The sequence below is a fragment of the Ziziphus jujuba genome, chromosome 11, assembly GCF_031755915.1.
Source record: "Ziziphus jujuba cultivar Dongzao chromosome 11, ASM3175591v1".
NCBI lineage: Eukaryota > Viridiplantae > Streptophyta > Magnoliopsida > Rosales > Rhamnaceae > Ziziphus > Ziziphus jujuba.
Window position 1 is genome coordinate 5,020,001 of NC_083389.1, and position 25,558 is coordinate 5,045,558.

At 33.3% G+C, this 25,558-nt stretch overlaps 3 protein-coding genes and 1 non-coding gene across 4 annotated transcripts; 1 reads left to right on the forward strand and 3 right to left on the reverse strand.

Moving 5' to 3' along the window:
• Positions 1 to 4,416: 4,416 nt before the first annotated feature.
• Positions 4,417 to 4,488, forward strand: TRNAP-AGG (transfer RNA proline (anticodon AGG)). The gene has a single exon. It is a non-coding gene; the product is annotated as a tRNA-Pro (tRNA).
• Positions 4,489 to 7,195: 2,707 nt separating this feature from the next.
• On the reverse strand, positions 7,196 to 11,463 carry LOC107431544 (probable mediator of RNA polymerase II transcription subunit 26b). The gene is made up of 9 exons (XM_016042488.4): positions 10,088 to 11,463; positions 9,747 to 9,815; positions 9,493 to 9,575; positions 8,774 to 8,826; positions 8,561 to 8,691; positions 8,418 to 8,445; positions 7,994 to 8,301; positions 7,818 to 7,908; positions 7,196 to 7,712 (listed from the first exon to the last, which is right to left on the reverse strand). Exons 1-9 carry the CDS (start codon positions 10,553 to 10,555, stop codon positions 7,588 to 7,590), a joined length of 1,356 nt encoding a protein of 451 aa, XP_015897974.3. The 5' UTR covers positions 10,556 to 11,463; the 3' UTR covers positions 7,196 to 7,587.
• A 5,627-nt stretch (positions 11,464 to 17,090) lies between these two features.
• Positions 17,091 to 21,888, reverse strand: LOC107431543 (putative SWI/SNF-related matrix-associated actin-dependent regulator of chromatin subfamily A member 3-like 1). Its single transcript, XM_016042487.4, has 3 exons — positions 19,990 to 21,888; positions 19,037 to 19,328; positions 17,091 to 18,133 (listed from the first exon to the last, which is right to left on the reverse strand). The coding sequence occupies exons 1-3, from the start codon at positions 21,586 to 21,588 to the stop codon at positions 17,328 to 17,330; spliced, it is 2,697 nt and encodes an 898-aa protein (XP_015897973.1). The 5' UTR covers positions 21,589 to 21,888; the 3' UTR covers positions 17,091 to 17,327.
• A 1,567-nt stretch (positions 21,889 to 23,455) lies between these two features.
• On the reverse strand, positions 23,456 to 25,332 carry LOC107431521 (mitotic-spindle organizing protein 1A-like). Its single transcript, XM_016042459.4, has 3 exons — positions 25,153 to 25,332; positions 24,580 to 24,823; positions 23,456 to 23,742 (listed from the first exon to the last, which is right to left on the reverse strand). The coding sequence occupies exon 2, from the start codon at positions 24,797 to 24,799 to the stop codon at positions 24,584 to 24,586; it is 216 nt and encodes a 71-aa protein (XP_015897945.1). The 5' UTR covers positions 24,800 to 24,823; positions 25,153 to 25,332; the 3' UTR covers positions 23,456 to 23,742; positions 24,580 to 24,583.
• Between the last annotated feature and the right edge of the window lie 226 nt (positions 25,333 to 25,558).

The following is a 25,558-nucleotide window of genomic DNA, read 5'->3' on the forward strand; positions in this document are numbered from 1 at the left end:
TTTTTTTTTTTTGCAAGGCAAGTTAAGTTTGATATTTGGAAAGTTTATGGTACTTTCTCAAATGGTGGAAATGGGTTGCTATTAATCTCCGTATGTATGATGATATACTATAGTCATATATATATTTTAAGCTTTCTTTTTTTTGGTGAAAAATATATATTTTAAGGAGTTGATAAAGTACCTCTGTGTTAAGAGAAGAGAAAATACAAATTAGGAAGAGAATAGTACGAAAGGAAGGTTGTTAGGGGAAAATAAATGCATCAATACATGACGGTGCAGTCCGTAGTGGTTATTGAAATGAGCAATGAAAACAATAAACAGTTGATGTCGGCAATAAAATAATATTTTGATTTCAGCAAGTCAACAATTTCAGCTGTCGTTCCCACATCATTGGCTTTAGCCATTAGAAATTTTTTTCTCCAAAATGATGTTGATGGCTATGGGTCATCAACGACAATCTTTTGTTTTTTCTTGGGTTTCCTTTGACCTTTAATTCTTTGGCTTTGCAGGCAAAATTCAAATTGTGGCTGTTTAAGCCCGTGAAAGAATGCAAATTAGTAGTCTTCTTGCTAATCATATAAATACGCAAAATTAAATATGCTTTATATCTATCAAGTTCAAGAAAGAAATATCCACTACTTCGATGAAGCAGGAAGTCATGATGGAAATGCTTCATGTTCAATGAATAATCTTTACTTGCCTTCAGGTATATATATATATATACACACACACTAAAGCTTAAAAAATGAATATTTGGTAATTAAGGTAGAAAAACAGAAAGTAGGTGGTAGCGTCAATAAATGGACATTTGAAATGCGGGTTTTACGTCCACTACTCAAGGGAGAGGAGAGTGGGATATGTCTCTTAGCCTAGCTACTGCCACTTGCCATTTGCCACACCTACAAGAAGATGATTGGAAAACGACCTCTGCCTTTTCCCATTGCATATATTTCCATAGATGACAGCCCAGCACCGATTTTGACAACCAACAAATCAAACCCCATTAGTAATAACCCCCAAGGCCCAATATATTATTTTAGCAAAAACACAGCCAATCTTTTATTCTTTTTCGTTCTTGGCTTCATATGATCATGCCAAAACAAATAAAGATATACAGAGTGTGTATATATACATACATATATATATATATATATATATATGTGTGTGTGTGTGTGTGTGTGTATACATATATGTATATCTTTTTTTTTTATTTTCTTTTTTAGGTTGTAACTAACTACCAAATGTTAATAATACATATCTTAAATTGTTCAATGTGGCTTGAGTATACTTTCTTCGTGCTACTAATTGGAGAAAATTAGGTGACTTTTGAAGAGAGAGAGAGTCAATTTCATATAGATCCAAATGATAGTTTTACTATTGAAATTTTTTTTTATCAACCATTAAATTACATTAAATGTTAGAATTTAAAATTTAATTAATAATCAAATATTGCTTTATTGACATGCAAACATTTAGAAAAAGTAACGCATAGGTGTATATATATATGGTCATGATATGTTGGAAACATAATTCTCACCTTATGTCTGTCATTTAATAATATCACGTTAAAAATTGCTATTTGTTTAATTAAGATTTTAATATTAACTCATTAATTGATATGATACTTTCAACATTTGACATATCAAAACCTTCACCTTTATATTGGAAATATGTTTCTAATAGAACAAACTCTCTCTCTCTCTCTCTCTCTCTCTATATATATATATATATATATACAACTAGGCTCACATAAAATTGATTTTATGGTTTTATTATTATAACTTCTTCTATCAACTGTTGAATTAATTTTAAATACAAAGATTTAAAAGTATATTTATATTTTAATCGATCACTATATAATTTATTTTTCTTAAATAAATTTCAAATATGTTATTAGACTATTATATGATTTTAAACTTTTCCTGAATAGGATTTTAATATATAATTAAATTAGACTATTAATTAATTTTTAAACCTTAATTCTTAAAATGATTTAAGGGTTAATAAAAAAAAATTTACTTTTCTTAAATAAGGCTTTTAGTATGTAATTCAGTTAGACTATTAATTCATTTTTAAATCTTTAGTCTTGGAGTGGTCAAAAGACTAAAGAAAACATTGCTAAAGCCATTAAGTCAATCTAAGATGAATCTAACTTTATTATATATATATATATATATATATATATATATATTCATAGAGTAGTACTACGGTGCAAACTGTCCATATGCGGACTGCACCGAAAGTTGACGTTTTTGGAAAAAAAATATCGACTTAGCTGTGTATACACAGCGTACATAGCAAAGAGATACACAGCAAAGCCATCGACTTTTAGTGCGGTTCGCATACGGACGATCCGTGTCATAGAATATCCCTATATCCATATATAAGAAACTTGTCTAACTCCAGTAAAAGCTAGCTAAAGGATCATATCGTGATTCAAAAATATTATAGTTATCAAAGTATTTATTAAATGATATGACAAATAATATGGTAACATTTAACATTTTTTTTTTTTAATTCACTTATCTATTTAAATGTTCATTTTACATTATATGAATATGTCAATCAATAATATTTTAATGTGTATCATTTCGTAAATAAATTTAATGAATATTTTGATATCTATAATATTACCATAGTGGTTTGACTAACATGATATTGATATTGATGTTTGATATTGAATTTGAATTTATTTAATTAATAAATGCTTTACATTGTAAGCTGGCCAACAGTAGCCAAGATTGTCAACAACGTTTTTCACATTTAAACTTGTTTTAGGTGATGACTTTGGCAGTATATTGCCTGCAAAATCTGTCCCAATATATCCCAATTTCGGACTGGAGTTTCAAGAGAAAGCAGTTAAGTTTATGTTTGGAGTGTTATGGTGGCATTGAATTCTCTGCTTTGCTTTGCTTGAAATTTTTAAAGAAAAGATCTGAATGTTGTGGTTTGTTGGTTTAGCAAGACTACTAGTTGTGAGGTGGCATTGATGGATAAGAATTTATGGAACCTTATCCTTTCAAATCTTATATGGGAGCAAAGCAATCATACAAATACTTGTAATCTCTTCCAACCTTTGCTGCCAGAATGATATTGGAAAGGGACTTTTCTTTTCGCCTACAAAAGAGAGATGACAAGTGCCATTCCTAACACTATTTTCCACCTTTTTGAGTAGGAAAGCAATATCAAAAGCTTTGCAATCCCCAAAATATCATATTTAGATAATTCTGTGTGGATTTGAATCCTTTTAGTGTGGACAACAATAGGAAATCTTGCGATTTTGCAGTTTAATTTGCTAATTTCTAAGGTAAAATATTTTTGGGGGACAACTTTTGAGGAAACGTGGTCCCTTAATTTCTTCCTTGTTTGATTCCGATTGACCTTAATTAATTAGCAATTAATTAGTGTATGGTGTTCAATGGCTTGGCCGACACAACTAACACTAAACTCAGCTCCACAAATTTTTTTTTTCCCTAGCGCATATATAGACTACTCCTTCCTTCTCAGCCTTTTTGTTTAATTATTGCTAATATCTTACACACCGACAATTTGAGTTTCTCTCTCAACAATCCCCAAGTTACTCCTATTAAATATTGAATTCTAAGAGTAATGCGCAATTTTCTTTTCTTTTAACACCATTATCTTACATAAAAGTATATAAAAACACATTAATAATATGCAGTGCCATATAAACGAAATGTATGAGTAAAAATATTAACAAATGAAATATTACCAAAACTGCTTCCTATCTTGGTTTGACTTTGCATACACCTAAATTTTTTTGGTTGGTCTGTAATCATATGATGCCAATGTAAGGTAAGATGAAAATTTGGATTAAAAATTACAACATATTAAATAACTAATGTGCCCAATACTTTATTGTTAAATGTGATCACATGGATTATTACATAAAAGCATATTGTAAAGAATTATTGAAGATGACATGTAATATTATAATGTGTATATATAGCATATTGAACTCGCTCTTATAGATTGAGTACTATTGAAAGAAAAATGAGAAATGTTTTGAGTGGGAATTGCATTTGGGTGTGGGTGTTTTCTTATGAAAGGCATGAAAAGATTTTTTTGCATTGTGAGGATGGTAGAAGCCAGCAAGGAAGGTATGCATGCAGCATGGCCACCATATTAGTTTTGCTCTTATTGTCTTGCCAAGCACCTTTGCATTTGCTTTAATAACTAATTAGTTAAATTCCTGCTTGTTTATTTTTCTTGGACAGTAAAATCACCAGCCTTTCGAGTCTACAATATATACATAGTTGGATGTCAAAACGAAGCAATATGCAACTAGATTTTCTATGGTTTTAGGTTGTGTCAATGTCCAATATATATATATATATAGCCATTAACGTATTTAAATGACACGTATGTTAACTTACTGGAAATGGCCAAGCAGATGGGCATTTGGTCTAGTGGTATGATTCTCGCTTAGGGTGCGAGAGGTCCCGAGTTCAATTCTTGGAATGCCCCCTTATTGTTTTTGTTCAGAATTCTTTTGGCTAGAAACTGGACAGTGAACAACGTACATGGGTATTATTATGCACTTCCACAATCTTCTAATTTAGTTTATTTGTGCTTTTAGCTGCTGTTTGATATTTTTATAAAAAAAAGAAAAAAAAAAAAAAACTAGGGAATGATTACAGTGTGGCATCAGAATTCAGACGGACAGATGGACCTCATCCCATATCTACCACCTAACATAATATTATTTAGTGTCAACTAGTAATCTAATTATGGCTTAAAAATGGTCAACCAAGAGCTTAAGGAATATGTTAGATTTTTCATCCAAAAGCAAACTCATAACAAGACGCTGTACTTGCGTTTGTTTGGGCAAAAGGGTCGAACTATTTTTTAATTTTAATTTTAATTTTAATTTTTGTAATATGTTATTTTGTGTAGATTCTTTGTTAGTGTGTGTGTGGATGGCTTTAGAAATGGATGCTGTCTGCTGAGAGGTAAGACATGAGCATCTAAAAATGTATTGTGAGTGGTATATATACTGGGATATTGGTATTATTTTTTTTATTTTTTTTTTTTTTTGCTTTTTGGTGAATAATAGGGATATTTGCGATTATGAGAAGAAATAAAATTCCAACAGCGCACGGAAATGATGCACGCTTACACCAACAACTGTACAACACATATTCAAATTTTAACTTTTTACTTTTAAGATATTTCATTTTGATAATATACCCATTAAAAAATAATAATAATAAAAAATTCCTTACTTTTTTAAAGGAAAGCAACCCAATCAATTACAAAAACAAAAGTAAAAGGAATGAATGACGAGTCAACAAAGTTGTGCTGCCCCCAAAAAAGAAAAAAAAAAGTCATCCATCACTTCCACAACAACAATATCAAAATTAATGTTAATAAGAAAAAAAGAGCATGTGCACGTGGACTACAACTCGTGGGTCCCACACTCCATAAACAATTACGATACGACTGATGAGCAAAAGGTCAAAGTCTTCAGCTTTATATGCAAATTAATTATGCTTCTTCTTTTTTTCTTTTTTTATGTTTTTCTTATTTATTTATTTTCCTCTTCAGGCAGCCATGACCATGAGGTTTAGGACGAAATCTCATGGCCTTTGGAAACTGGACTCTCTTCTTCCGCACACTGAGTACACAAATCCCCACGCTCTTCTCTTCTCTCCCAGTCTCTTCCGTCTTTCTAAACTCCAATTCACTTAGACGCATTTCTTTCTATAAATATAAATTATTGTATTCCCTCCCTATCCAACCAATACTTCACTAATATTTTGATATTAGCTAATCAATAAACTCATTCAACCACGTTATGCAATACATAAAAATACAAATTTATGTACAATACAATATTTCAATTTCACTTTCACATTCTTTACACACATGCAAATCCACTTTCAACTATATAAAATTATAATCAAAGAAAGCTACCTACTTCTTGCACTTTTCTACTACTGTTTTGTTTGAAGCAACAACGTTAAGATCCATGCCCTTACACTTTTTACTATTCCTTTTGTTATACATTTTATATAAAATTAATATATTACTTGTACCCTTTTTGCATTTTAATTAATTACATACTGTTTCAGAATATTAATGTTGTTAACACCTCTTATTGATTATCACCGTTACTAATTACTAGAATTGAATGTCAATAGATGCTTCACAAGAACAATCGTTGCTTAAATTTTCTAACAAGAATATTATGTACAAGTAGTCCCTTCTATCTAAAGAGAAATAAACGATACCAATGATTTTATTTTATTTTTTATTTTTCCCATTAGGTGCTGCTAGCTTAATAATAATAATAATACTAATAAAAAGCAATATGTAGTTTTTTGTCATATTGAATCAACATAGATTTACTTTCAAAAAAGCAACTTTTTTAGCATACAAGACCTATTTGCTTTTAATGTTGATCAACACTTTTTACATTTTCACTTTTTTCAGCATTACACAACTTCTAACTTGGATATAACAGTTAATGAATCTTAAATTCAAGCGCTCTTCTTGTCATAAAGTCTGATTTCAAAAGAAAATCCAAGAGTCGTTGTTTTCATTGTAGTTTTATGTTAATATCATTACGCTTAAATTCAATACGCATGTTGAAGTTCCTATTAAGAGTTTTAAATTAAAAAGAGTGAACAAAAACTTTTGTTTCTAAAATCACTATTATTATTATTATTATTAGGTACGGCCATTGCTCTCATCTCTATTACACTATAATAATAAAAAAATAAATAAAAACAATTAAATGAGAGTTCCATCGTTACAACACCATTTACGTTGATTTTGAAATCGATTAAGATAAATGTCTACTTTAAAATGCAAATTCAACCAAATTAGTCACAATACTAATCAGCATTCAAACTACTTTAAATGGATTAATCAAACTTCCACTAAACAATCAAAAAGAAAATAAAAATTAAAAAAAAAAATTATGAATTAATCTTCAATCTATAAACGATTAAATTTCAAAAGGCAAGTAAACTAACCAATAGATGTAAAACCCAAGCTTATACATTCACAAGAAGGTGCTTACAGATGGAATCTCTTTCTTTATGAGAATGCACATTATTTCTGTGCAAATTATCAAACTTATAAACCACCCCCCCCCCCCCCCCCCCCCCAAAATTCCATGGCTATACGGAGATGTAAGTTCCAGTTGTCAGCTAGGGAGAAAACAATGTTAATAATGGTAACTAAACATCAGGGTTCTCTCAATCTACAGAAACAGAACAAATTATGTCATTAACTTCAGACTTAACCTGTGTCTTCATTTTGGTTACTGAAAAACGTATCTAAACCTCAATTGTCTTTAATTTAAGACCCCAAAAAATTAAGAACAAAGTTCCAAAAGTTTGTTTGTCTCTACAATAGATACAGCCCCTCTCCTCTCCTGCAAGAATGGTAAAATCAATTTTCTTATTTCAGATGCACAAATGTCGGGTCAAGCCAGTCACAGTTCGCCAGAGGGTTATACGTATCCTTCCACCGGATTAAAAATGGAGGAAACTCAGTAAGGCAGGTGAAAACCGGTCTCCCAGGTGAAAAATAATAATAATAATAATAATGAATAATCTAGCGCCGCCCATGTGTCCAATGTCGATTACGGTTCCCAGGTTTCACATGTGGATTTCTATGACCAAGCCCCTGCTTGGGGAGATCATGCAACTCCATTACCTGAATTGTCCGTTGTTTCTTGGCTGTCAAACAACAAGAGATTACAGTGTGAGTGAGATGGGACTAACTTATGTTTTATTACAAAATAATTAATTAAAGATGATACGATTCCATTGAAGAAGACATACCATTCTCAGCTTGTTGATATCGCTCCTGGAGTTTCCTCTTGGTGGCTTCAAGTTTCACTTGGTCTGCAACTTCATCTGAACACTTGAACTTCTGCCAGACCAGAAGAACAGCAATAAGATAAAAGTTAAGAAAGGGATCTAAGACAATTAATTCTTACTTTTAGAATTATACTTACATCTTGTGCACCAATAGCAGGCCTCCTTTGAACCGCAATCTTATCCGATTTCTGCTGGAACTTTGTCTCATTCTTTATCTTTTGCTCCATGCTTAGTTTTGGAGGTCTCCCAGGTCCAGAACCAGCATTTACTGGTTTACCTGGCTTCATACCTGCTTCTTTCTTTACTTGTTGGATTTTGTTTTCCTTTCTTAGGATGTTCACCTCATTACGAGACTGCTGATTCCGTTTTGTAGTATTTTGATTCTCCACTGAGGGTCTTCTTCCATTTGCACGGTTCTTGATGAATTCCCCACTGTTTCGAGGATCTGGAAAAAACATTCCCCGTCTATAGTTAAAAATCTATGAAGTGGGGAATTCGAATAAAGAACCGAATAGCAAAAGCTGTTTAAAACAAGCATAAGAGATGGCAAAGTCAACTCACTTCCATCATCATCCATGCCATCAAAGAACTTCACGTGGTGAAATTATTAGGATCCCAAGAGAACAAAGAAAAAAAGTCAGTTTCACAATCATCCAATCAAAATAAAACTATCTTACCAACTATAAGAATAAAAGAAGCCATACCTGGGAGAGCTCCATTGAAGTGGGCTGAGTAGCAAAGAAAGCTCCTTCATCCAAAGGAGGAGATGGTAGCCCTTCTTCTTCATCATCATCAATGTAAGATGGATTTGCAGAATCTGGGGTACCCTCTGAGCCTACAAATATATGACCAAAATCAGATAAACCAAAGCATTTATAAATCTTTAATTGTATAGAACATTGATGAACAATCCACACCTGCAACAGCTTCTGTAGCATTGACCCACTCATCAACCATGACTTTCCACCCACTACAATCAATAAATTCGAGTTAAAATGTAGTCTTGTTGTCAATAAAACATAAGTGATAGAGTGTGCTAGCAAAAATGGTACATAATTCACTAACAAGTATATATACACATATATACACACAACAGAGTGTACATGCCTAAACAAAATTAGTCAAGATTTATGCACTGCGAAACCGCAGATGCACATTACTTATCACACTAGAAGGAATTAGAGATGGAAAAAGATACATGATGGCAATGAAGTCTCCTAGACACTTGTGGATAATGGAAACAGTCACAAGTGTCCATACAAATGCAGAAAAGATAAGCCTAGAATGTTACATGAGTTCCCCTTGAGTTCTGCCATGAATAGCGACTACGTAAGCACAATGAATACAGTACTCAGTAAGTAGCAAAAGTTTCCTACTTTATTATTAATAAATAATCGTTAGGAAAGCTGGAGTTATGGTTACAGCATATGATATTAACATTTCTGCTAAAAAAGCGAACAATTTACCAAAATAAACAAAGCATATACGGCAAACTAAGCATTCAATTTCACAAAATTAGGGAATATGATGCAGTTGTCTTTGCAAAAGGCTGCAATTTAATGCTCAAGTCCCTGCTAAAGACCAAACCAAAAAAAATATTTATACAGTTAAACTGCCAGAGGGTATAAATGCATACTCGATAAGAGTTCGAGCCAGATGACAAATTTGCTTTGATCCATGCCTTCGAAGACCATTCACTGCTTTTCCAATCTCAGTTGCCTGGCAGAGGAGAAACATATAAGTCCAAATTCTAGCTAAAGTCCTTCCCAAAACAAGAACTGACTAAGGAATTAATACTCCTCCAGTCCTCTTAGACAAATAGCAGCCTTTGTTTTGGTAAATAGACAAGTAGCAGTCTAATTCAATGAGCAAAGGAGGATTCAATCGGACCTTCAGAGTATCAACAGTCAGTGCCATCAACTGAAGCCTTCTCAACGATTCAAACAATACCGACTCAGACTGCCACCACAACATTTCAAGAACCCGAAATCAGAAACCAAAACAAGCAAAAGCATTCTAAGAAGACATAATTGAACCAAAAAAAAAAGAAGCATATATTCATCCAAACAGCAGAAAGAAAAGCTTCTAATAATTCAACAAACAACCCGAATTAAATAGCCAAGCCATCATAGAAGAAATCGAATAAGTGAAGCTGCATACATAACTGATAACAGATTCAACAGACAAAAAATATATATAGAATTCAAGCAAAATCGATGAAGATGATATACCTCTTCTTCACAGTTCCGAAGAATTTCTTTAATCCTGGAGACCTCCTCAAGAATCTGAGATGCTTCTTCAATCTCATCAGTCAATGCCTCAGCTTCTCCATAGCTGTAATTGCTAACCTGGTTGGTGTTCATATCTCCCTGGTCATCCCTACTGCTATTAACCTTACTTTCTTTACTAGCTCCTGCCTCGAATTCAGCTCCATCTCTGTCAAAACCACTCTTACAACCTCCATCTTCATCTTCTTCTTCATCACCAGGAACAGCCAACTCCACACGGTCACAACCAGAACACCTCGTCAATCTACAGGAGAAAACCCGCTCTGCTATTCGATCCCTCCGCAATCTGAACTCTTTAGGACAATCCGAAGCCGCCACCATGATCGCATGGTCAATTATACCGAAAATATCCGAATTTGCAGTCCGAAAGTAATTTCTCCAGTAATCCAGTGACCCAGACTTCTTAGCCATGACCGGAACACCGTGTTTCCCGATTGATAATCGGGAGAGGTAGATCGGAAAATCGATTCGCAGTCAAATGACCAGCAATCAGAAAATGGAATTCATGTGATTGTGATGGTACCCTGATAAGGAAAGCCAACTTTGATATGATTCTGATAGCAACCCAGAATAGGAAAACCACCCGATTTCTTCTTCTTCTTCCACTTCTGGGTTCAGAAGGTAGAAACTCGAATTCCTGGATCAATAAACGATTTTTACGTGCTTCTGACACAGACCCATCAAACAGAAATAATTGGTTTCCGGTGCAAATTGTAATACCGGATAGGTAGCTGATAGACCAGATTCTAGGCCTAATATCCTTGAACTTAGAATTGGTATCAGTATTTGACCTTAAGAATGTTGTTGACTATTACGATTAAATCGTTCGGAGGGGTGTGAATAATGAACGGATTACGTAATATGATAATAAAATATTTCCAATATGCGACCAGAAACAGCTGATCAACAACAAGCCGTTATCTTTCGAAACTTAGAGCTGCTGGTTATGATTATCCCCCCACCCAAAACTCCTCCGGAAAATCCCCGATTTTTCTACAGAACTTTGTTTTTCCTCTTTTTTTTGTTTGTTTTCCCCAAAAAAAAAAAAAAAAAAAAAATTAAAAAAAAATTAAAAAAAAAATATGGGATTTCGGATTGTCTGTCTCTCTTTCTCTTTCTCTTTCTCTGTTGGTGTTTTTGTTTTTTCAATTCTTTCTTAGCCTGTATGTATGTGTGTGTAATCTGTATGGTTGCGTCGAAATACCAGGTGCTGCAAAAAAGCCACGAAGAAGGATTTTGATTGCAAAACCACTCTTCGATATAACAATAATGCCCCAAAGAAAAAAAAAAAAAAAAAAAAAGGTTTTGCACAGTTTGGGAAACGGAAAAAGAGTTACACAGCCCAACCCAACCCAACCCAACCCTTTTTTCCTCCGTTTTGACCTGATCGGTCACAACGAGAAGATGAGAGAGAAAGTGGTTTTTTGTTTTCCACTATTATTATTATTATAAATTTTTAATAAACTAAAGAAAAAAAGAAATGTAAAAATTAAATTATTTTGAAATGTTTTGGAAAAATTGTTTGTGATAAATAAAGAAAGAAAGAAATAAAAAATTATTATAAGTGGCGGTCTGAAAAACCGCGTGGTCGTAGACTCGGACTCGGAGTTGAGATGGGCAACATGGCCTATTTGCAATTTGCTAATGCCAACATCAGCATTAACCAAAAAAATAAATAAATAAATAAATAAAAAGCATCCTTTCAGTTTCAAAATGTTTTCTTAGTTGCAAGTTGGGATGGCCATGGTCAGTGACACCTACATGGACACTGTAGATGTAGAGCAGGTGGGATTTTTAATTTAAATTCAAGTCTTTAATTTTAATTTTAATTTTAATTTTAAATAATTATATTTAATTTAAAATTTAAAAAAATGTAAAATAAATAATAAATTTTAAAATATTTGATAGGTTATTATAAAATTTTTTATAAACTTTATAAAAAATTTATAAAAATCCAATAAAATTGTTAAAATTAAAATTAAATTTCATATTAATAAATTTTTTAAATTTATCAAAAATTTTTAAAATTATTAATTTTTTAAATATCTTTATAAAATTTTAATTAAATATGTACATATTATTTTAAAATCTAAATTAAATATTTTTAAATTTTTAAATATTTTTAAAAATATTTTAAATTTTAAATTAAATACACTTATAAGTAACCGCTTTTCCCAACAAACTCGGCAATTCGTTTGAGGGCTTCCGTCACATGGCGGTGACCTAAAGTAGCCGGAGCATTCATTTGGATGAAATGTTTGAATTCCACGTCAGCTCATCATTATCATTCAGGCTTACGAAACGACTCTCTTGCCTTGCGTTTGACTGCGTTGCGTTTGGTTGCTTTGCGTGGTTGGAGCAGGAGCACCCCACCTTTTCAATGTCCCCCACATTCTGCAACCCCACGCAACCTACTTCTCTTCTCTTCACTTGTCACGCCACTGTCACTCTAATTCTTCTTTTAGTATTTTTTTATTTTTTTACTTTCATTTCTTTTTTACTCTTTTATATAACAGTTAATTAGCGTGGTAAAAAAATAAAAAATAAAATAAAAATTGGTTTGACTGCTGTGCTTTTAAATATTCACTGGTGAAATTCCACATTAAGAAAAGATAATAATAATAACAATAAATTACATGCCATATGGTAGTATGATATAGTATTTTCTTTTGTTTTATACCACGGTAATGTTATAGTTTAAAAATCTTCGATTTTTGAATCCAAACAAACGATGAGTGGCTTATCAGTATCAGTACGGGTGATGCATGTGTGATATACCTACCTCTAATTTAATAGTCCCTGCTTTTTCATTATCTGCCAAATTGCCTATTAAGGTATCAATAATGCTATTTTCAAAAAAAAAAAAAAAGTATCAATAATGCTTTATTAGTTGACCATTTTTACATATATACCAAATTATAACCAATTAAAAAAAAATCTAGTTTAGTTTCTATTACCAATTTAAGATGTTCTTGCTCAACTTCACTGTATCAATTAAGATGCATAATGGCCTTTGGGCACCTACCATTTTAATTCCTTATTGGTTATGCTTTTGATCATAGATTTTTTTTTTTTTGGAAACTAAATCATAGATTGATCATATATATATTCTTCTTTTATTTCCAATAATAATATATACTTCCAACCCGGGATAAGCAAGTAATTGATTAGTGGTAGGTACAAATAATATTAGAATTGTTAATTTTTTTTTACCAATTTTTATATTATACTGTCAGATATGGGAGATTTTTATATGTATCACAAATAGATGATACATGGGGGGGGGGGGGGGGAACAAACAAACAAAAAACCAATGTCACTCACATGATATATATATATATAGTACGTCTATGATACGGACGGTGCTCATGCGGACCATAGTATTAGTGACAGTTTTTTATAGTATTGGTGACGATTTTTTAAAAAATCGTCGTTAATATGAAAAATCGTCACTAATATTGCGGTCCTCATGCGAACCGTCCTCATCATAGAAATTCTATATATATATATATATATATATACTAGGGCAAAATGATATCTAAACAAAAAGAATATTAGTAATTTTTATGGCTAATCATAATTTAGTGCGGTACATTACTTATGGTTACACTTTCGTAATCTAGACCACACACTATTTTCATTAATTTGATAGTAAATAGAGAAAGAAGCACGTGACAAAACTGATTAATCAGTCAGAAGAATATCTTAATCATTGTAGGTAGGCTCGGATTAGATTAAAAATGAAAATGACACATTTAATCATATAAATTTATATAACCTTTCGAGCTTCATAAGGTAATATTTAAAATTTTATTTATGATTATTAGAATTTTTATAAAATTTATTTTCTTCAAATAATTTTTATTTTATTTTATTAACTTTATATTTAATCCGTAATTAAACTTTAATCTATAAAATGATTTAAAATTTAATAAAAATTTATTTGATAATAAAATTATTATATCTACTTGATACAACCCTAATCTAATGTTTCTATATATATATATATATATATATATTAACTAATTATTATATCTACTAATAAATTTTAACAACTAAAAAATATATGTGATATTAAAAATGATATTTTATGATGTATAATTGTAATAAATATTTTTTATTAAATATGTAGCTTTTTATTAATAATAATATAATTCATTCAATATTGTTACAATTTTAATTAATTTGAAAATTAATTAATTAAATAAAATAATTTTAAAATATCAATAAAAAATAAATTTTTTAAAAATAAAATATAAATAAAAAATTGATTGAATAAATTAATTTTAAAATTTTTGTATTTTAAATTTTTAATATCTCTATTAATATATATCTTTTGAAGTTTATAACAGGCTAGCTACTAGGTACAGAAAGTTGACGGTAGAAAAAATTATGTTGAAATCGCTGTAATTATATATATCGAAAGTGGAATATTTTAAAATTGAGTTTTGTAAAATAAAAACAATTGACTTTTCAAGTGTAATATATAATATATGGCGGAACGACGACGCGTATGATCAGTCTAACAGGGAATCAGATAACAACCTCACTCAACCTTTAGTCTGGCACTTATCTATTGAATGACGGTGTATTTGTTATTGTATATAATAATATTATATTGTATGATTCCTTTATTTAAAGAGGGACACGAAAGCCACCACATTTTCATTTTAATTTCTCACGATAGTATGCCCATAGCCATCAAGTTTATTCTTCTTCTTTCTTTTCTTTTGGTGCAATTTTGTTCTACATTGAAGATAAGTATGAAAAATAATCTTTAAAAAAAATCTCTTATGGCATTGTAGTTATACGATATCATTTTGCTTTTTGTTTATTTCTTATTTTTATACGACTTGGTAATAAAAAAAGAATATGTAGCAATTAATAAATAATATGCATATATTTGGAGAGAGATATTGTTAAAAAGATGGAGTGAGATCACTTTAAGAGATTGTAATAAAATTGGTTGATTTTGGAAATATAATATATATATATATATATATATATGTTATTTTATAGATGTTGATTAACTTATTTTTGTTTTGGTTGATGATAAGTATTCACAATTGTGTCGTTTTCAAAAAAATGAATTTTATAATTTAGAATCTACAGGAATCACATGTTACTTTAAGATAATTCAAAGAGCATGTTTTTAGAAAGAAAGAAATCTACAAGACCATAAATGCTTGCATCAAGAAAGATGCATTTTAAATTAATTAATTAATTAATTTAGGATGAATCCACTTGCTTAGCTACTATAATTAATCCATTGAATATTTCGTGAAAGAGGAAGCTAATATATGATTGTTTTGGGAAGATTTGAGACTTTCTTGAAGTTGTTTTTACATGAAAGGAGATGCATTTAGGTGTCTGTAAAATATTGTGTATATGATTACTATACTAAGTAGAAGGTGCATTGAAACATACATACATATATATATATATATATATTGCAATAAATTGGCATTAAAAATTAATTAATGAAGGCTAGTATGATAATATTTTACGAAATTAAAGCTGTGAAACAAGATTGAAACTCCCATTTATTTAGAAAAAAGAAATCCCATTTATTACCAAAAGAAAAGAACTAAATTTTGTTATTTGGCGACATGAAAATGGGTCATAATTTTGTGCAGTGGTACGTGAGATATGATGTGTAAGGTTAATTACGGGTGCAGGTGGGCAAAAGTTAACAGGGAGGAGGGTCGATAAGATGGACACGTGGTCAGCAGGGACATAGAACTTTGGACACGTGTTTTTCACGGGGAAAACGTTGATTCGATGAAAGTGGTGCGCGAACGCGAGAGTAACCTAAATTCCAGAACGGCTAATGGAGATGCAACACGTGTCCATCCATTATCTTAGAAAAAATTTCATTTTAGATTTTAAGATTTATCACATTGGGATTGGATGAGCGTACGGGACCACCACACCACTGACCTTCCAAGTTGGACGCGCACGGAACTACGACAATCCATCATATCATCAACGTGTTTCAGACCCGCACCCGCCTGACCTTCGCCTTCAACTCCCCAGCTCCAGTCCAAAGATTTGTTATGTTTGTTTTTTTGCTGCCGTTAATATATAGGAAATAATATTTAGAATAATAATAATAAAAGAAGGAATTAAGTTGAAAACTTTCAAATTGAGGCACCATGGACGATCATACCCTACCATTCTAATTAAGTGTTTGACAGTATTTTGGTTAATGCTGTTTTATTACTATTAGGATGAGAGCAAAGCATAGCAAGCAACAACAATAATAAGAAATTGTGCCAAAAATAATAACAATAAAAATTCCCACGTTGGTCAAAGGGACACACTGGAAGGGGCAAAAATGCCAAATTGGGGATGATGTCGCATAAACCAATTAAATATATGTATATATATATATATATATATATATATATATATATAATATAAATATGAATATGGATAGACATTTATAGAAATCTATGTACGACATAGTCGATCAGGAAGTCGTCATTGTTTGTCAATATTGACAAATTCAACGACGGTGTTCTGATGGTTTAGGCGAAGGAGGTTAAAAGGCCTTTGAGCTTTGAACAAGTTTTTAAGTATAGTCAAAATTATTATGTTTTCCATCTATCTATCTGAATTCTGAAATGAAAACAAGTTTATTCTATGACATTTTATTTTGGATTGGAAAAAAGTCAAAACCCAGAGCAGAGAATAGCCTGTGTAATAGTATATTACATACCAATGTTAGTGTTTCAGATGCACAATTTATAACACTTCCACAACCCCCAAATCCAAGCATTCAACCTGCTCTTCCCTCTTCATCACATTCCACTTCCAGGACTTCTTTCAAAAACCTATCCCTGACTTTCCAACCTTTTCTCAAAATTAATAAATTATCTCATTTAAAAATATTTTCATATAATTCTTCAAAAAAGAAATAACAAAATTAATAAATCATTTAGTATGCTGGAAAATAAAAATAACAAAATTTTCATAAGATGAAATTTGAACAGTGCCCGGAAAAGCCAATCAACTAACAGTTGCAAGTTCAATTCTACAAAAACATTTGCATGTTTTCCTGACACTGACAGGTAGGGGTAACCACTGTAGAAACCATCTGTGTTTACTACAAAATATATACAGTGTCTTTATGTCTTGTATATCTCAAAAAGGCTGGCTTATAATTATAATTAAAACGTGCTCACAAGGACATGAGGGTTCGAAGATCCTCCAATCCTATTTCCCTCCGATCCTTGGACCCTCTGCTTCCAAAAGCTTCTCTCGCCAGTTTCTTCTTTTTCTCCTGCAACTCCAATATCCTTTCTTCTATGCTATTTCGAGCAATCAGCCTCACAATCTTCACATCCTCCCTCTGCCCGATCCTGTGCACCCGATCCATTGCTTGTTCTTCAACCGCTGGGTTCCACCATGGCTCCAAAAGATACACTCTAGAGGCAGCTGCCAGGTTTATACCTGTTCCCGATGCCTTGAGACTTGCAAGCAACACTGTCGGTCCATTTTCTCCTCCCACTCCAAATTCTTCGATTACTCGGCCCCTTCTCTTTGCACTCATGGACCCATCTAACCGCAAAATCTTGAAACCAGCAGCTCTTAGTGGCTCTTCAAGGAATATCAACATCTTCCTAAATTGTGAAAATACTACAGATTTTGCAGCTGGGTTCTGCTCCCTTGTCGATACAAGAAGTTTTAAAAGAGCAGACACCTTTGACGATGTACTTGTTCTGTGGGAGGATGCTTCATTGTCAGTATCAGACGATGATGCTGGAGCTGAGAACAGGTCGGATTGGGTCAATGGACGTCGGCATAGCGGGCAGCAGGGCTTGGTGCGTTGTAGGGTTTTCAGAATACAAGCTTGGCAGAAAATGTGAGCACATTGAGTAATTACAATATCAGTTGGAGGTGATATGCAAATTGGGCAGTCAAAATCTTCACTGTCCTGCAGCATCTCAACCATCTTTTTTAACAACTCTGGTTTCTTCGAAACATCTGTGCTTATATAACAAACCTTTCAGTTAGTACACATACAATGAACATACCATGTAAAACAAATGTAGCAATGATCCTCCGTGCACAAATTTACTAAGAATAACAAACCCATGAAAAATGCATCAACACAAAACATTTCTGCACAGTTTTCTTGATCTCATGGAGCAACCAGAGCGCATGTTTTACACTTTTTAATCATAAACTAATCCTAAGATGTGAATGCTTATCAAACAAGTAAATATACAATAACAGAACAACCAAGCTGATGTCAAACGCACATTCTATCAGTATCATCTAACTACTGATCATTGAGAATAGCACTCAAGGAGTTAGGACCAGAAATAGATGCAGTAATGTGATCAATTCCATAAGTGGACACAAGATGGAGGGTTAACAAAGACATTCAACAAGAAGGACCAGGGTGGAAAATTTAGTACCAATGGCGGCACTAGTTATCTAAAGCGTGTGCCCATATAAGGACCATAGTTATTCAGTTAAGAGAAGTGATACCTACATGAATCATGCTTTGGTCTTTGACATCCACTGAATCATTGCACAAGAAAGAGTTAAGAAGTCAAAACTACGGTGCACGCAAAGAAAGGGAAAACTGGTTACATGAGGATTCCCTTAATACACACTGATGATTGACTAATGCCTTTGTGAAGGGTTTTAAACATAATTTGGAACAATTTATATAATCCATTTTGGAAAACATTGCAGCCTATGGATGAATTCTGTAAAAACAAAAATGTCAACCACCACTTAAATAAAACCTAGCAACTCCATACACAAAAAGACAGTGACTCCAAATGGTAGTAGAAGGGTTTCTGGAATCCAATAGGCATCTTATATTGCACAACTTGAACAGGAAAGAAATGAAGTGCTTTACATCGTTTTCAATACCTTCGATATTGTTAGAAGGGAGAAGTGACTTAATATCTGAAGGGCACAAAGCCGAATCGGTACATATCTGGCGTAGCCGTAGGATTATACTAAGTATAGTTGAATAGTTGCGCATTATACTACGAGAGCCAATATAATCCTGAACTATGTTCTTTGCTTCTCCTTCCATATGATCATACAGTTCACGTTCTTCCCTGGAAAGTTCCACATAACAAGTTTCTATAGTTTTTATTGGCAATCCAATCAGTCCCTTGTCTTTTGTTCTTCGCAAAGAAATGGTGGCCATAAGAACCTGAAAATAAATCAAGTTGCTATAACATGTAAGTGTGTATGTATGTAAGATAGAAACCTCAGCACACTTTGGAAAATAGTAGAAATAGGACACCTCAAAATGAATCATTAAGGAATATAGATGAAGATTAAACAAAAACATTGATCTTTTTTCCCATTCAAAAAAGCACATTCATAATAAGTAATATAGATGAAGATTAAACAAAAAATTAATCTTTTTTTCCATTCAAAAAAGCACATTCATATAGTAACTTGCAACGCACCGAAGAAGTAGAAGCTTAAAGGACTTTGATAACTTTTTCTTCACAAAATTTTATCAGCGAATATTGTATCCATGATTTTTATCCATAATGGTGGTATGCTAACTATGGTTCAAGCATCTATAGGACTATATACGGTTTACAAATTCTTTTTTATCTAAAATGACAATTGCTTGGCATAGAGAAAAAGCATACACATACATGAAATAAATACTTAACCATCCCAAAAAAAATGAGGTATAAGTGGTGAGAAAAAAGTACTTCTTAAAAGAGAGAGAGAGAGAGAGAGAGATAAAAAATAAAAAAAATAAAAAAATTAATTCAACTAAGCATGCATTCCTTGGCAGCAGAACGAGCATCTGACTAGTTTCCAAAGAATAAAATTGTATGACATGAAACTACCTGCAGACGTGAGAGCCCTTGTTGTCTCCCCACAGCGAGTGGGCGCTGTACCAAACTTTGCCAATAGCTCTTAATTGAAAATGGCTCAAACCGCAGAAATGACATCAAAGAAAACAAATCAAATGAACCATTCTGGATGGGTGTACCTGTAACAACCCACCTCCGATTAGCATTTAAATCAGTAACAGCACGACTTTGTAGAGAATTGACATTCTTAATCACGTGTGCTTCATCCAGAATGACCCGCCACCATTCAATCTGCTTAATAGGGGAGTCTTCTGAGGTAGTTTCAGTAGCTAGAGTACTATACGTTGTCAACACAATGTCATACTTCTTAAGCTCCTCAGGATCGTTAGTCCTATCTCCATGATACATATACACCTTCAACCTGCCAGGCTTGGTGTGCTCACTCAGCTGCAATACCCACGATGAGAATACGCAAGGAGGGCATACAACCAACGTCATCTTAGTACCAAAATCAGTAGAATTATCAACTACACTAACAGGTTTTTGTTCCACATCCTTATTCAAACAAGCATCCTCACTTTTACGTTTCTTCCTCGATCCCATAACCTTCTTGCCAGTGTTGCCCCTTTTGGCCTTCTTACCACCATAAAGATACAAGCCCTCATTCTGCTCACCCATATCATTGTCATCCAATTCTAACTTGTTTGCATCCACACTACCATTACTAGTTGAAGAATGATGAAGGGCAGTGCCATATTTATCCAAAGCAATCAAAGAGAGCAATGTCAGAGTCTTTCCCAGCCCCATATCATCTGCAAAAATTCCACTGCGCAGAGGCTCAGGGCGCTTAATGGTACGATAATTGGTCAACACATTCACAAAAAACCCATCTTTCTCTTCCCAGAAAGGGGGCAATTCAGTAGAATTCTCCCTGTGAACCAGCCACCCCAAGGCTTCCTTTTGGTGCACGAAAAGCTCTGACTTGATCACTTCCTTTGGGGGCTCAAACGCTTCCGATGCGCCCTTTTTGCTCACATTCTCATCGACCAACTTGAAAATCTCGTCCACACTCTTGAACCTCTTATCACACCCAGACCTCGTTTCCCTCAGCACCGCAGCCTCAGATAAGGCGAAGGATGGGTCGGAATCGGAAATCAACTGCAACCCACCTCGGGAAATCGCCGATTTGACGGTAGAAAAAGCTTCACGGCGCGCAAAGATGTGAATTTGACAAGGAAGCTTAAACCTTTTCCTGGTGGCAGGCGTACTGGGGACAATGCCTTCGATGGCGATCATATTGTCGTCAACGAGCGGTGCCAAAACTGCAGAAACGGTGCGCTCCACGTGGCCAACCTGAACCGTTCTAGTATTAAGAACTTTGATGGCGTTGGAATCGTAAGGATTGAGGGGCTCGCGGACCAGACCCACCATTTCGCGGCCGCTAATAGTGCCCGAGTAGTACTGCAGACCAACTATGTTGGCAATAACAAAGCCGACCATGTAGGTCTCGGTGGAGGAAGATGATGGGGTTTGTGAATCTTGGGACGAGTAGGGAAAATCATCAGCGTCTATTGGGGCTTCTTGCCAATGATCAAGAATCATGAACACACTCACTGGGTCGTCGTCATCCATGGCTAAAGAGAGCGGTCCTTGGATTTTGAGTTTATTTAAGAGAGGGAAATTAAAAATCGGTGCTGCTTCACTGCCTGAATTGAGTGAGTGTGTCAGCGCCTGCGGCGTATTCTAGTTTGAATAGAAGTGGAAAGGCGGGTATGTATAGAGAGAGGGAGAGACATAGAGAGTGCGTTGCTGTTTATGTCGGTCCTAGACTCCTAATATTGAGAAATGTGCATTTGTGGTGTGCTCTTTCTGTTTTCTCTTTTTTCGCCGAAACGTTTTTTTTTTTTTTTTTGGGATTCTCTCTCTCTCTGTCTCTCTCTCAATATTTCATTTCTTCTTTCTTCCTCTGCCTTTTTTTTTTTTTTTTGAAAAAAAAAAAAATCTCCCCTACAAGTATCGACATTTATCCAACACCAAACGCTTTAAGTTTGTTTCTCTTTCTTTTAGTTTCGTTTCCTTCTTTTTTTTTTCAAAAACTTTTCTTCCCATAATCCAAATGGAAGTTGGTTTATATATCCATATTTCTTTTTACTTGAATTCCTAACATGGTTTCAAATAATCGTAGAAGGTGTAATTCAGCCAAACAGAGATATTACGAACATCTAAATGTCCATGCAAAGAATTTATTGGATAACGTGATTTTATTCTTGTGATTGAATTTTTATTTATGTTTACAGATATTAAATTATAAACTCAATATAATTCATACAAAATATTGACCAAATAATCATTTTCTGACAAATTTTACCACCTTTTTCATTCCCAAAAAAATTAAAAACAAAACCGACAAAGAGTAACTATATTGAGGGAGGTCGAGGAATCTTGTGGAGGTAACACATGAGAACAAAAATATAACAATAATTAAAAATAAATTGAGTATTTTGGTGATAAAATTGCTTAAATAGTCGAAAATCAGAGTTGCTTTGGAGACTATATTCTTTCAAGGGAAAAAAAGCATTTCATCTAAATTGCGTGTCTTTGAAATAGTTTTATTATCACATCAACCAATAATGAACGAACGGTGGCATGCAAAATGGATACACCACGTACAAGTAAAGGGAGTAAAACTAAAAGCTCAACAAGCTCCGATTTTCCTTGAATAATGCATTTGAAGTGGAAAAATGGAATCTTAATTGTTCATCCACATCCAGGGCATCTTCAATTCCCTTTGCCTGGTTTTATATCCACCGAGAGAAACCCACTTCTCATACACCTATCCCATACCAGCTAATGCTAACTCAGCCTGCTCAAAGATGCCATTTAATGTAAACTCTAGCAAGCTTCACTTTTAAGCAACTTTCATTTCCCAAACAAGTAAATTGACTGGTTATAGTTAGCTGCTTTTTCTTTTCACAAAGGCCTCTTCTGCTCCCTAGAATCAATCCATAACTTGTACATATACCACTCACTCTTCCTTTGTTCTCAGTCACTCAATCTATACTGGTATGTAGTTACTTCAATTCTCGCTCAAGAAACCAAACTGGCTGCATCTTCATGGGCCTAGTAATTCAAGCCTCATAGTCCCCAGTTGTTCGGTTTTTACAGTCTCCATATGTTAGACAAGAAGGCCGGCATAGAATTGTGACCTCTGTTCTGTACACAACTGAATATGATTCCCACAACAGTCAACAAAATCAGGGAAATTGGCTATTCTCTCTCTCTCTCCCTCTCTCTCTTCTCAGTTCTCACAGCTTAAGGAATCAAAACTAGAAATCTATGGTTCCTGCATCACCTCCCAAACTCAAATACAGAAAATATTTGTTGACAACCCTAAGAATTGATCCCCACTTTCAAACCTCTGTTTTAACCTTTGCATCGGTAGATGAAGCCAATACAAGTATTTTAAACAGAAACCTCTTAGGGCCATTAGGAAAATTGATAACATATCAAGAGCGAGAGTCTAAATTCAATCATAAAGAAATATCTCTTTATCAGTTTTAACTAACACAACCACAATGTGACAAACTACTGTATTGATAAGTTTTAATAATGTGAACAATCATTAAAACGTTAAACTCTTTCCACTTAACAGAAATTCTCTATGTAGAGAGGAAATGAGAAAACTGAAAAAACCCTTGAACCTCCAAAACTAGCAATGAACTAACTATTAATAATTGCTCCCCTTAAAATGCCTGCTACATGGCTCTGGCTTGTTTGCAAGTGTGCCTGCCACCATTAAATACAAGTGTTTTACTCCCATCAAAGCCAATACAGGATTTGTAAATCAAGTGGGCCGGCATGAATAAAGCACATTGGGTCTTAGTGTCAAAGAATTCTCAAGATTACATGATCTAAAATGTAAAAAGATATATAGCATGCATTTTTCAAGACAAGAGACATTATGGAAATTATAGCTTGGAATTTGCAAGATTATTAAACAGTAGTAATAAGCACAAGCAAGCACCATACTGAAATCAACATTATCATATCTCATTCCAAGGAAGCATAAAGTTATTAAGGTCCAGCCTGAATAGTTTTACATAGATGAAATTCTGAAAGATTAATGCAGCAACTACTAGGTTAGATTTCAAAGATTCTTTTAACTCATAAGAAGTGGATGCAACTTCTTACCCACTATTTTTTTCCTATCAAAAAGTTAGTATTCCAGTTAGGGCGGACGCCTATTATTTCACTAAAAACATTCCAAAGAGTGGAATTCTTAATATTCAGAAAGGGACCCTATAATATATCATATGTAGGATATCTTAGTGATTCAAATCTCCAAATTAAGTTTGAATCTTCTCCTATCATTTATCTAGCTCCATTGGAACTTCCAAGCACACTCCAAGTTCAAGAATTGGGAATCTACGTTATAAAATGAACATGCTATGCACAATGCACTTATCTAGTTTCTAGGTTTATGATATTATTCAATCCTTTGGGATTCAAATTTGATGCACGTGGAATGCAATGAAATAAGTATATAACAAAGAGAAGAGGAAAGAAAAGAAAGCAGAAGAGCAGAATAGAGAAAGAGAATGAGGAAACAGAAACCAAACGTACGTGTTCAGGTAAGAGAAGACGGCGGGGGTGAAGTGGAGGTTTGTGTAATGAGTTCCTTGACAAGGGCAGCCAATGCCTCAGGGTTGAGACCCAGATCACAGAGAGCAATGAGCACAGAGAGGGTGTGACGATCAAGCCCCGTATCAAGCAAGTTAGACATGTGAAAGGCCAGGTCCAGAGATTCCCTGGCAGTTTTTGCAGCCTCCATGTCCGAGTCCATCAAATAAGAAAACCAATTTGCAAACTGAAAAGTGAAACCCCCCAAAATTTCAAATTTTTACTCTAACCTAGTTTTCCAAGCATGAACACACCACACACCTCACCACACCCAAATTATGATAAAATCTTAAAATTACAAAATTGAAGCTTCAAACAATTACAAAAACTAAAACAGAAAACCTTTCAGATTTGAAATGTTCCGTTTGGATTCCGTATTAAAGACATGGAATTGAATTGAAAGAAAGATATTGCAACAGAAAAAAGAAGGGCGCCTTCCAGAATCCATTAACAAAGTTGGGATCTTTAACAAATGATGCTGAATTTTATAAAGCAGGGAAACTGTAAATTTAATACCTTTTTACTTCTAACAGCTATATCTTCTTCTTCTTCTTCTTCTTCTTCTTCTTCTTCTTCTTTTCGCGCTACTCCAGAGCTCTGTGACTCTTCTCGATGTTTAGTTTATACTTGCAGAAGATTCAGCGATCTGCTCGTTAACGCTGCGCTTGAAATTGGAATTGGGTTGGGGCCTTTGTTTTATTTATTTATTATTATTTAAAAAAAAAATTTAAATGTATAATTTCATAAAAGTGAAGAATATATTAGCAAAATTTCTAATTGCATTATTATTTTTATTCTATACAGTTGTATTATTTATTTATATTTTTATTTTAATATAAAATTATTATTAAAAATATTTATTAATTAAATTTATTTAAATAATTTTTTATACAATTTTATTATTTTTTTAAATAATACATTA